Consider the following 13,740-nt stretch of genomic DNA (forward strand, 5'->3'; position numbering starts at 1 on the left):
AGAGTTACGAGTCTGCTGCAAAAGTAGCTGCTAACTGAAGTGACCCTTGAAGATCCCATGTCTGGAACAACAAACCGAAAAGTGCACTGACACTGCAGGTCACATGCTAAAACCACAGATCCCAAATTCAGCAATGAGGGTGATTTAAGAACAAAACTTTCCCAAAAAAAACATGGCTACAAGGCATAGGACACACTCTGAGACTTCAATAGTGGGGCACATTAGTGGAAAAACTGCTTGAGTTTCAATTCCCACAGACTAAAATAGCCCAAAAGGGAAATGAGAAGCAGCAGATTCTCATAAATCAGCCTCACAGGGGAGAAGCAGCATTTTTTTTGACCAGGATAGGGTTTGAGGCTTGCCATTGCACAAGTGCAATCTGTGCATTAAAGGCGTACAGAGGTCATCAGTAGTGGGGGTCTCCCACATTTCTTAGTGATGGGAATTTTATATGTTCACGTGTGGTCAATATTTAATGCCATTTAAGCCACCTTATTTTTCCCTTTGGGGGGTTTGTTTGCCTTCCACCTGCTTATGCTGCTGTCATGGATAGTAACAGGACAACCAGATCATAACTAACTGCTGTCAGCCTGTAAAGTCTCTCGACCTGCGCAGCAGCTACAAGAAACCTGGCTCCTCTGGGATTATAGGATTTGATCCAACTGGAGCTTGAGATCGGCAGGGTGGAGGGCTTCTCAGTGAAGGCACCTGCTATTGGTTCTTCTCAAGGCAGCACAGCTGCTGCAGCTGTTGTGTGAGCTAAACCATATAGTGGTATATATTTATGCAGTTTCAGAAAATGACAAACGACAGCATAAATGTGAACTTACAGTTAATCAAAAATGGTAGACTGAAAATGAATTTCTCAAGGGAGGCCCCTACTCTAATTCCATACATGTTCACATCTGGAAGCTGTCTGGTTTTACCACAGTTCTCCCACTAACCCAACTCTACAGCCCAGTAACAGCGAAGTCTCCCATGAGGGAGGCTAATGTCTGCCAGCAAGCCATTAGCACTGTGGTTACAAGACCATTACATAACAATTACGCAAAGTTTTCTAATTTCTTTATCTGGGCTGCAATCTAGTCTCAGGCTTTTAATTTATTTCTGTTTCTTTCCTGTGAGAATGCAGGGAATAAGAAACATGCTTATTTTTAGAGTTTTTCCTGGCAGGATTTTATATTGTTTTACCTCTTCAGACATTGTAAAAAACTTTTAAACATGTTTTGATTTCATAAAGCACAAAATATTATGTATAAAGCAATAGATATATTTAATTACTTATTAAAAAGGGACAGTGCAGTTTGACATAGTTTCAATACTAAGAGCTGAGCTGAGGGAAAGGAGTCTCCATGTGTAAGACATGTTCATTAAATTCTACAGGCATAAATTTGCACTGGAAGAATTTTAAACTTTGTTTTATATGTCATAGCATCAAGAGGATAAAATAACCTGCACAGCATTTATCTCCAGTGTCTTTCTTCCCCAACTTTAGTATTTGTTTTTCCATTTAATAACGGAATAGTTATCATATATGCCCAGAATTATCCTTATTATACACTTTATTAGGTACACCTGATCAACTGCTCACACGACAACATCTCGATGCATTTAGGCATGTAGACATGGTCAAGACTACCTGCTGAAGTTGAAACTGAGCATCAGAATGATGATGCAAGGTGATTTTAAGTGACTCTGTATGTGACACGGTTATTCATTTGAGACTATTTCAGAAACTGCTGATCCACACTGAGTGGCAGTTGTCTGGGTAAAAAATGTGAAGGCAACATTAACCGTTACAACCAAGCAATGCAGAAGAGCATCTCTGAATGCACAACATGTCCAGTCTTGAAGCAGATGGACTACAGCAGCAGAAGACCACTCTTGACCACTAAGAGCAGGAAACTCAGGCTACAATTCACACTGACTCACCAAAACCAGACAACAGAAGATTGGAAAGTCATTGCCTGTCTGAGTTTTGCAGCAACGTCTAATAGGAGGGTGAGAAGTTGGCTCAAACGATATGAAAGCATGGCTCCATACTGCCTTATATCAACAGTTCAGGCTGCTGTTGGTGTGATAATATGAGGGATATTGCCTTGGCACACTGTGGGCTCCTTAGTACCAGCTGAGCATTGTTTAAACACCACAGCCTACCGGAGTGTTGTTACTGACCATGTCCATCACTTTATGACCACAGTGTACCATCTTCTGAGGATAGCACGCCATGTCACAAAGCTCAGATCATCTCAAACTGGTTTCTTGAACATGGCAATAAGTTCACTGTACTCAAACGGCCTCCACAGTCACCAGATTTTAGTCCAATAGAGCAACTTTCGGAATGTAGTGGAACAGAAGATTTTCCATTGTGGATGTGATCATGTGTCCGTGGCACTTTGACATGCAGCACATGTCCATATGGACCAAAATCTGTGAGGAATGTTTCCAGAACCTTCTTGAATCTATGCCACTTAGCACACCTTAGTGTGTTTAAGGTGTGCTAAGTGAATGGTGTTTGTCATAATATATATAAAACGTAACTTTGAGTTGATCAAAAACATGAAAAAAATGCAGTTTCATTGGATTGGCAAAGAAAAAAACAAAGTTTGATCCAAATGTTGCTACATTTTGATTTGTGCATTTAAGGAAGTGAAACCCCGCCTATTTTATATAAGTTATAATGACAAACAAACAAAGCTAAAACCACAGAAATTTGGCGTGTGCAATGAGCAGAACTGTTGCAAATTGGACAGTAAATTATGTTCATGAAGGAACTCCTCACGTTAAGCTGTTCAAATTGTTTTTTATGCTCTTAAGACATCAGCTCAGATCTCTGCATGGGACACCGTCGAATAATGAAATACTGATTTTTTTTTGTTGAAACCAATCACAGAAAGCTCATTTCTGACCTCCTTTCTTCACGCTAACAGTCCCCATTGTATGCAAGAACAGCCCACATCAGTGTTTCGCGGCCTTAATGACCTCATGTTCTCAGTTACAGGGGATTACTGGGGTGCCATGTGTGTATTTTCTAACATGTAACTCCAGAGAAATCCGACGCCTGCCTGTTTTAGCGTGTGAAGAAAAAGACACAGGCAATGAGAAGAGGCACGGACTGACAGATGGACAGACAGAGGGCGGGAGGGAGGAAATGCACGGCAACTGTCCATGGGAAAATGGACCATGAGGGACTGTTAATGGGACAAAGTGGACGGGCCAGCAGCCCGAACTGACTCAACGCGGCAGTTAAAACATGCAGAAATGTCACAGTGCAACTAATGAACTCCTCCAGAGGGTTAGCAGTGCAGAGACCTTCCCTCATCCTGGAGGGGGAGCATAAGAAGAGTTTATACTATCCTGTAAAATCTGCGCCTAAGCCTGAGTGTTACTGCAGTCAATGTAACCACACTGTGTGCTTAAATTACAAAGTACAACGGGCAAAGTAATGCAAGCATGTGATGGTTAAAGTGGCCTAAAATAGAGAAAAATGTAGGAAACTACACCCTCATTCTTCTGCTTGACCTGAAATGTCCTTTACTTGCAAAAGCAACTCAATCTGCCTTCAATAACTACACCAAAGCATCTACTGTGTCTGAACAATTTCAGTAATTTCAGTGTTTTGCATGAGGAATATTATGCCATTGTCCTGGTATTCCCAAAGCAGATCTTAATATATCTGCAGCAGAAATCTGCAGGTCTTGATTTGGAGAATTGAGGACGTGGGTAAGAATAAAATCCAGGACTCTTTATCGTAAAACACAACAAACACTTCATTCACACAGCTGGCCTGAGACTCGGGCTGTTAATTGCACTGAGTCTCGTCTGTGGCATCAGTTAACACTTCAAATGGAGCCTGTGACACCTTCACCCAGCCTCTGATCCCCGCTCAGACTCTAATCCACGTCTGAATGAGCCCAGAGCCCAGCGCCAATTAAAGTTGATTGAGGGGGGATCGGTGCAGCTCAGATGACATCAGCTGGATTCTTCCTTTTGTTCACATCTTGCTCCTCGAAGAGGCAGAAGAGCTGAAAAGCTCGGGTTTTTGGCTGCCCTCCAAAACAAATTTGTCTATGTGAAGAATTTGAGAAGTATGAACGGTGACAGGTAGCACTGGTTCATAAATTTAGCCTGCAGCACATGTCGAAATGCATGATTTATTTCATCATCCGTTTTGCTAACAGGACCATATTTCAATGTGTCTAAAGCCCAGTTTTTATATTTTAAGTCTGTGCTAGCTCTCTTACTCTCCAATCTGCTACAGGGTCAAACCTTAACCGTTGCTGTCGTGATACATGTGTTACATGCATGAAGTAGGGCAAAAATTAATTACTCACAGAATGAATGTACTGAAAACTGGATTCAGTAAAAGCACCAAATCTGACTTTTAAAAAGAGGAAAAAGTGCAGAAAAACACTGTGCTGGAAGGCAAAGCTAGGGAATTATTACAAAACAGATATGAAAACTGAGAAAATATAATTTGATAAAGTAAACTGCTCTAATACGTTTTTGAGAGCTTGTTGCTTCTAACAGTTACCTGCAGACTGTTTCCAGTTTCCTTCTCTAACAGGCTCCAACACTCCAAGGTTTTTTTGTTAATATAAAAAAAAAAAAAAAAGTTCAAAACATTTTTATGCATTATCTGTCATTTAATGGTTAATTACATGAGGGGAGTCTTTGCCGGGACGATTTTGACCCCCGGGCCTTATGTTTGACACCCTTTCTCTAATGTATTTACTGCCAAGTCATCTGTCAATTTGTTGTATTCTTCAGCTGGTCGCCAACAGCGTGAAAGCAAATAGCAAAGACTGATCTTTCAGGCCACTTAAAAGTTTTTTGCTTTGCTTTTCAGTGATGTTGAAAGCTTAAAGCTTGGGCTGCTGGTGGCACTACTTTTTATTTTTATGGGCTGAAGACAGGCTGACAACCTTGCTTTCACAGTCTGTGTTTTTTTAGGAACTAATAAGGGAACCAATCAGCAGCAAATGAGAAATAATGATAAACAAGCAGCTCACAACCAGCTCATTAAACTGCCGTCTCTTTTTTTTTATACCTGAGTCCTAACTGAGCACTAACCATGCAGCAGGAGAACCCAGAGGCCCTCCAGGGTGGGCGTGGCCTCTTGAACCTCAGCATCAGCTGGAAAAACTTTAAACAAATGGAAGTGATTCAGTGTCTGTTTGAGACACTATAAATGACACATAAATGGTCCAAAATGCATTTAAATTGCTTCCAAGTTGAAGACCCAGTATTTCCCCACTCACATAAAAGGCTTTCTTATACTTGTGCCTCATTTTGAATCTCTGCTCATCTTCTAATGGTGTCCCAAACACTCGACTGCATTCCATCAAGTGTGACTGGGTGAAAGGGTGGGTGACTGTCGTGCCCTCTGCCCTCCTGGCAGAGACTGCAAGCCTCCCCGTCTCATCCCATCACAACGCTCTCTTGTTACCGACCGCAAGACCGCCGCCCTTTCACCCAAACCGACCGCACAATCGTCACACTCAATCTCTCGGAGCAGACCATTTTCCCACCCACAGCGGTTATCAAAAATACCTTCCACAAGCTTCTCCCCACTTCCACCGCCACTGCCACCACAGATAGCCTGATTGTTTCCTCTCCATCTGGGAAACTATAAAACGCCATCCATCTGTAAACCTACATAACACACCAGCTGAATAGAAATGATGACACGATAACTCGAGACAGAAAAGCGTGGCTGGCATGCAGGAGTAGGATGTGATGGGAGGAATAGAATGATTACTGCCTACTGTGAGAAACCAACCTACATCTAAATGTAAAGACAACATCACGACTGAGAGCGTATACTGAGTGTTTTTGATCAAATGTAGGCTCCCTTAACCCTTTTGTCATCCCTTGTGCAGGTGTTTGGAAAATCACAGGCAATAAACAGTTTGACTGACAACCACAGGGACGTGTTATAACCCGTACACCCCGAGCAAAAACAGTGCAAAAGCTTGGCTGCATGCATACACCAAAGTCTCCAAAACGTACTGCAGTGCAGATTCAGGAGTCTGCTGTGGGGTGAAACATAGCTGTGTTGGTGTTTTAAAGCCACAAGTTGTTGTAAAGGTCATTCAAACATTTGCAGTAAGCATTCTCGTGGGAAACACACGATGAAGAAGGTTTTCATGTGGCAGAGGTCAAAGTTTTAATTTAAAAAACCCCAGGAATGTCCAGCCAATGACGTGTGCTGTTAAATTTATTAAGGCATTAAAAGGCTGAACAAGAGCCTCTGATATATTTGTCAGGGTTTCACTGCAAAAGTTTCTAACCTAATGTATATATGATTTCTAGTTTACAGTATAAACATCTAACATGACCAGAATAGATTTAAGTGTCATAAAAAAGATGCAGCTACCATCAAACAACTAGCAGGCATGCTGCTGCTGACTGCTACTGACTCTACACATTAAAAATGCCTCGTTTGCAGGAGACAAGACAACAACATGAACTGCTGCGTGCAGCCTGGCGACAACGGCGTGAACTCAGGTGTTTTATCATGCGTCAGGGGAGAAAGTGACACCACAGCAACTTCAGCAGTTCCAACATCAATGTTTTTGCATGTTTTGACCATTGATTTACAAAAAGTGTGTATTTAACATTAATCAAACCCATCTTCCAAATTGCAAGCTTTTTTCTGACTTTAAAATACAGAGGACCAAAACCGCCTAAATAAAATAATACATTAAAAATTAGAAAATGAAAAATAAAGATAATCATCTATATTTTTAAATTATGTAGGCAACACGTGTCAGCTATATGACAGTGTATACATAACTTATGTGTGTTGGTAGTTTCTCAGTTGATTTTTACCAGTATATTAACCCTTTAAAACTGGTCGGAGCGGGCACGCTCCGTTTTGCGTAACTATTTTTAAATCCCTGTAGAACTGGAACCACGTAAGCTAGCGCAATAATTTTCTTTGCAAACTGCAAAAAAACCTTTGAAACTGGAGGAGTTGTACTTATATCTTATGCCATCAGCTTGTCCTCGGTCACGGTTTCCTTCCACATATAGCTTTGCAAAAATTGCATAAAAAGCACTTGCAGCAACAAAAACATAATATTCCAGAAACACGCTTTGCTGATCTGATCAGCTATTCATAACACTTCCTATGTTGGAACAGACGTCAGCGCGAACTATTGCATGTCCGCCATTACCTGCCTGAAACCGGAAGTGACGTCATTTTCGCAGAAATGTAGTTTTTTTACTTTCGGGGCCTTATAAGCCTACACTGGTGTTTTTAAAAGTCATGTTTGAGTTTATGCTTTTATTTATAGTTTCTGGGATGCTTAGAACTCAAATTGCACTGCTGGAAACAGTTTATTTTGATGCACATGCTGTTTTTTGGCAAATTTGCATTATAATATTTTTTCTTCGTTTTTCTTGCAGTATATAAACATTGGTGTATCTCAAAAATAAAGCTATGAAGACACTCAAAATAAATTTCCTGTTGTTGGAAACTTTTTTGTGCAACTTTTTTGTGTTTACAGTTTTGAGAGACAAGCCATCTTAAATTTTGCTAACTAGAAATATATGTGAAAAAAAAGAAAAAAAAAGAAAAAAGATTTTCAAATTTTTTGTAGTTTACTGCACTTTTTTGCAATTTGTGTAGTTATTATGCACTTAATGCATACATATTATTAAAGTTTGGGCTATAATGGTTGTATTGATGTATAGCAACTTGAAATGCTCCCAAAAATGGCACTACCGCATGTAAAAATGTAAAGATAACTCTGGTGGACTTGGTTCTATGGTAGGTCTTAAAGGGTTAATAATTAATTATTACAATTTACATTTAGATATGTTTTGGGGTGTTTTTGGATAAATATAAAATATACCAAAAACATTAGCATCTCACATACCAAACTTGATTACCTAACCGCCAAATAGTTGATCATATGATAAAACTTTTTTTTGGTACTCTGGGTCCTCTGTATAACAGAATTTCGATATTTATTACAGTGAATATGATGCCTTCATTCATTTTTGATATACTGCTGATCAAATGGAACTGCACTTAAAGTTTACTTTGATAAGAATCTGGATGTAAGAAAGTTGACTAAAGCCCTTTGTGACCTCAGAAAGAGGCGTGTGAAGACTGTGAAGCCTGAACTGAACCCTGCTTGAGCCTGTGAGCTACATAGTTGCTACTTACTACACCTGATCTTCTAAAACAAACTGATGTTGCATTATGGGTAATGTAGGCACAAGAATATAACAGATTTTTATTTTTTTAAAAGATGATGAATGCTCTTGTGCATTAATTGTGACAATATCCAAAACAGAATACTTTATTAACTATACTTCAGTAATTTGATCCCAGATTTTTTCAAAAGTGATGATGATTGTTTCTAAAACTTGTGAATTTACAGCCTTAGATTATAATAATTCATATATTTGGGGTTCTGGATTAAAAAAAAAAGACATTTAATAATTTTATCCTGTGATTTGGAAAATTGAAATTTCTTACAAGCAACAAAATAATAAAAAAATTATCATTAGCCGGAGCCCCAGTAAATGTGAGGGTCATTATCTTCCTCTAATAAAACAAACCCACCAGTGGTTTCATGGTAGGAGGTCAAATATATGTGAAACTGTAATGTATAGCACCTGTAGTCACATGAGCCAGAGTACTTTATGGGCTCTATATGATCAAATTAAAGTGGTAAAAACATGCATCACGTTTAAAGCGAATCATGTGATGGGCAAAGACAATGATGCAGCTGGACACCAAAACAAACACACATAGACGCTCCGGATTCAAAATGTATCGTCACACAGGATACATTCTAACCCGCCGCGGTTACCTTTCCAGTTACTAACTGACATGCACACCGGACGCCCGGGCTCATGAGCTCTTTCAGGCAGGAGGTCACACTCCACTGGGAGACGCCCGTTTTCCAGGAACGCCCAGCAGCTGTCTTGCAGTGTGTGGCAGAAGCTGCGGCAGGGCAGGTTAGAGACGGGGGATGGACACCTGGGAGTCAGGAGGAGGCAGAGGAATAGCTCTGCGCTGTGGTGACATTCTGCTTTTGTGAGCCAAGCCCACTCCTGTAGGACCGCCCCCGCCTCCTCCACTGAGGTGTGGTTGAAAAAGTTGGGCAATGAGAAAAGGCGTGGCTGTCTGCAAACGGGCCAATCAGAGGGCGCGGGGAGACAGGGTGGGCCATTCAATTTAGAAACGCCACCTCTAATTGTCACGTCTGACTCAAATCCATCCCCTTCCCCACCCCCAGACCCTTCCTCCACCCTCTCCCCCAAGAACCTGCCTGGCTTCATCGTCACGTCAGACTTCTCCGTCTTCTCCGTCAGGCCGGCACTAACAGTCCAGGTGGTCGTGGTCGCATCCCACGCCTCGACAAACTTACGGATGCCTGTGGCCACGTTGATGATTTCTTCCCCGACCCCGGACAAGTTGTCATCCTCCTCTTCTTCCTCCATCTTTGCACCAGCGGCAGTCTTAGTAGAACCTTCCTCCTCCATCATTACACTGCTGGTAGTAGTAGTAGTAGCACCTTCCTCCACCTGCTTTGTACTGGTGATCATTGCTACAGTGTGAGTGGTTAAAGTGGTAGCATCAAACGTAACCGCTTCTGTCTTTGTTTCTTCATCCGTGGTTCTCCAGAACCAGGCCTCCAAGCTCCCGGAGCAGAGGATGAGGAGCAGCGCTGCAGTCTGGAGCCTCCTCCACATGGTGCTGGCTGTTGCAACAGCGCTGATTCCTCAAAGCACCACCTGTTAGCCAGACGGGCAGCAGTTAAATCGAGGCTGATCAAGGGCCACTGAGCAACCAGTGAATGAAAGCAGAGGCATAAAAACTACTCTGGGACCCTCCCCACTGAGCTCCCAGTGCAAACTCCTCCAAAAAAAAAAAAAAAAAAAAGGCCTCAAACTAAAACTCCTCCCCTGCGTGACTCCTGTGGGTCTCCTTAGAAAGCATACAGGCATGCTTTTTACCACATAGGCACACCCGGCCTAGACAGATGAGTCCTCTGCAGAAATATGGAGTTTTCATAAACGCACTGCAGATCATAAAGAAAAGGTTTAGTTCATACTCTAAAGGAAAAGCTCATTTTATTGGTGAGCAGGACTGAATAAAAGTAAATAAGTAAATTAACCAAAGAAAATATTAAATATTACTTTATAGGCAACAATTATTTAACCACAATTTAATAAAGCATAATGACAGGTTACGTTAATAAACTTAAGCAGAGATCCTACTAATTCTATTTTTAAATTTTTAGAAGGACGAGGCTCGCTGTTTCATGCTGCTTCGAGTCTTTACGCAAAACTACACTAACTGGTTGCAGGCTTTATGTTGGTTTTTTACCACATAGGCACAAGAATGGTAACTCTAAGCAGCTGCAGAAAACTAAACTGTGTCTTCAGAGCAAACAAATGACTCCTAAAGTCATTTCCAGCAGCCGAGATGCCAAAAATCCTTTCAAAATATGTACGACTCTTGAAAAAAAGCTGGGTCACTGTGCAATTATTTCCAAATCTCTTTAAGCTATATTTCATTCACAATAGTACACAGAAAACATGAAATATTTACAGTGGACAAAAAGTGAGTGGTACTAAAAAGAAACCATTGCAGGAACATTGTGCAGCTAACTGGGTTACTTAGCAACAGCTCAGATGATTGGGTACATCACTCTCCAAAACCTGTGTTTAAAATCGGTTATCAACGCTCAGTTCAAAAGCCTGAATCTCTGAAGGTGTGGAGGAGGATCAGTGCCTGTGGGATTGGCAGTTTGAACACCTGGGCGCCATCAATGCTTAAAGATATATACAGGGAGTGCAGAATTATTAGGCAAGTTGTATTTTTGAGGAATAATTTTATTATTGAACAACAACCATGTTTTCAATGAACCCAAAAAACTCATTAATATCAAAGCTGAATGTTTTTGGAAGTAGTTTTTAGTTTGAGCTATTTTAGGGGGATATCTGTGTGTGCAGGTGACTATTACTGTGCATAATTATTAGGCAACTTAACAAAAAACAAATATATACCCATTTCAATTATTTATTTTTACCAGTGAAACCAATATAACATCTCCACATCCACAAATATACATTTCTGACCTTCAAAAACAAAACAAAAACAAATCAGTGACCAATATAGCCACCTTTCTTTGCAAGGACACTCAAAAGCCTGCCATCCATGGATTCTGTCAGTGTTTTGATCTGTTCACCATCAACATTGCGTGCAGCAGCAACCACAGCCTCCCAGACACTGTTCAGAGAGGTGTACTGTTTTCCCTCCTTGTAAATCTCACATTTGATGATGGACCACAGGTTCTCAATGGGGTTCAGATCAGGTGAACAAGGAGGCCATGTCATTAGTTTTTCTTCTTTTATACCCTTTCTTGCCAGCCACGCTGTGGAGTACTTGGACGCGTGTGATGGAGCATTGTCCTGCATGAAAATCATGTTTTTCTTGAAGGATGCAGACTTCTTCCTGTACCACTGCTTGAAGAAGGTGTCTTCCAGAAACTGGCAGTAGGACTGGGAGTTGAGCTTGACTCCATCCTCAACCCGAAAAGGCCCCACAAGCTCATCTTTGATGATACCAGCCCAAACCAGTACTCCACCTCCACCTTGCTGGCGTCTGAGTCGGACTGGAGCTCTCTGCCCTTTACCAATCCAGCCAGGGGCCCATCCATCTGGCCCATCAAGACTCACTCTCATTTCATCAGTCCATAAAACCTTAGAAAAATCAGTCTTGAGATATTTCTTGGCCCAGTCTTGACGTTTCAGCTTGTGTGTCTTGTTTAGTGGTGGTCGTCTTTCAGCCTTTCTTACCTTGGCCATGTCTCAGAGTATTGCACACCTTGTGCTTTTGGGCACTCCAGTGATGTTGCAGCTCTGAAATATGGCCAAACTGGTGGCAAGTGGCATCTTGACAGCTGCACGCTTGACTTTTCTCAGTTCATGGGCAGTTATTTTGCGCCTTGGTTTTTCCACACGCTTCTTGCGACCCTGTTGACTATTTTGAATGAAACGCTTGATTGTCCAATGATCACGCTTCAGAAGCTTTGCAATTTTGAGACTGCTGCATCCCTCTGCAAGATATCTCACTATTTTTGACTTTTCTGAGCCTGTCAAGTCCTTCTTTTGACCCATTTTGCCAAAGGAAGGGAAGTTGCCTAATAATTATGCACACCTGATATAGGGTGTTGATGTCATTAGACCACACCCCTTCTCATTACAGAGATGCACATCACCTAATATGCTTAATTGGTAGTAGGCTTTCGAGCCTATACAGCTTGGAGTAAGACAACATGCATGAAGAGGATGATGTGGACAAAATACTCATTTGCCTAATAATTCTGCACTCCCTGTACAGGTTTTAGAGCAGCATATGGTCCCATTCAGACAACGTCTTTTCAAGGGAAAGTCTCACATATTCCGGCTATACAGTGCTAAACTGCATACTACATCTGTTACAGCAGCACAGATTAAGAGTCCAGGTGCAGACCAGTCAGGCATCTGTACCCATTCGGAGCATCATGAGAGGAAAAATATGACACCATTCCTCTTCCAAAAGTCCGTCGGCTCTTCTCCTTCAGCTCCTTGACGTTTACAGACTGTTGTTAAAAGATGGCAGTATGCTACTGAGGGGTAAACAAGGCCCAACCTTTTTCAGATGTGTTGTTTTCATCGAATACAATATGAACAAATATTTTCATTTAACCCTTTCACGCATAGTGGTCACTACAGTGGACAGCTATTCAAAGTCAGTTTTCTTGTATTTGTGTCAGTGCTGATGGTATACTTGCACATAAACCACTACATTGGACAGTGATGTGTCCACTCCATACCCTGCCACCCACTGGTTGTTTAATGCTACTATAGATGTATGATGTGTTTTATTGAAATTATTGTTATTTAACCCTGTCATGCATGAATTATGACAACCTCAATCAGGATTTTTTCTTAAGTATTTTTATTCATCTTTTCATGCCTAAAGATGTCATAATTCATACATGAAAGGGTTAAATAGTAAAATGTCTTAATATATTTTCTATACTCTAGTGTTAATACAATTTCGATTTATGAGATTTGCAAGTCACTGTATTCTGATTTTATTTACATTTTCGCTTTTTGAGTCCCAACGTTTTTGGAACTGCGCTTGTACATAACTCAACAGTTATCATTACAGAAACTTTTGCTTCAATCTTAAAAAATATGTTTTTGTTACAGAGAAGCTTAAGTTAAGATATAAAAATAACAGGCCAAAATTATGTTTTGTGAATATCTTTAATCTGTTCATATTTGTCCTTTTTTAATTGTTTATGACAGCATATCTGGTGACACTACAGATGTGCAGATATCCTCATGTTAAAGTGATAATGACAGTTGACAGTGTTTTGTTTCCTTGGGTTTTGAAATTTTTAAAATAAACAAGTGAATCAATAATTGAAGACGAGATGGCAGTGTTAGCTCATAAGTTTGAGCATTAAACTTCACAATCACACAAAAATACACTTTTTTTTCTAGCTTCTGCACATTTCAGTCCCTCTCATGGCAAAGCAAAAGTAATCTGCTCAAGTTTGTGGACACAAATCATTTCATTTTATTGTTACAGTCAGCACAGCTCTGAGAAATGACCCCTTTCAGTTGAAGTATATTTTATGTCAGCAACACAGTTTATCTTCAAGTCTTCTCCGAGTCTCTGAGTCACCCATGAAAATGAAATCTTCAAAAGTCTTG

The 13,740-nt window shown here is 40.7% G+C and overlaps 1 protein-coding gene across 6 annotated transcripts in view; it reads right to left on the bottom strand.

The window, feature by feature from the left end:
• The window catches only part of LOC113016060 (collagen alpha-1(XVIII) chain-like), a 55,340-nt gene that overhangs the window by 23,605 nt on the left and 17,995 nt on the right, over window positions 1-13,740 (bottom strand). For 5 of the 6 annotated variants that reach the window (XM_026158556.1, XM_026158558.1, XM_026158555.1 and 2 more), the window contains exon 1: window positions 9,294-9,821. The exons of the other annotated variant lie outside the window; for it this stretch is intronic. In XM_026158556.1, coding sequence (XP_026014341.1) covers window positions 9,294-9,717 — 424 coding nt within the window. In that variant the 5' untranslated portion in view covers window positions 9,718-9,821. Of the gene's footprint in view, window positions 1-9,293; window positions 9,822-13,740 lie in introns of those variants that run through there. 6 annotated transcript variants of the gene reach the window in all.

This window comes from Astatotilapia calliptera, chromosome 23 (genome assembly GCF_900246225.1).
Source record: "Astatotilapia calliptera chromosome 23, fAstCal1.2, whole genome shotgun sequence".
NCBI lineage: Eukaryota > Metazoa > Chordata > Actinopteri > Cichliformes > Cichlidae > Astatotilapia > Astatotilapia calliptera.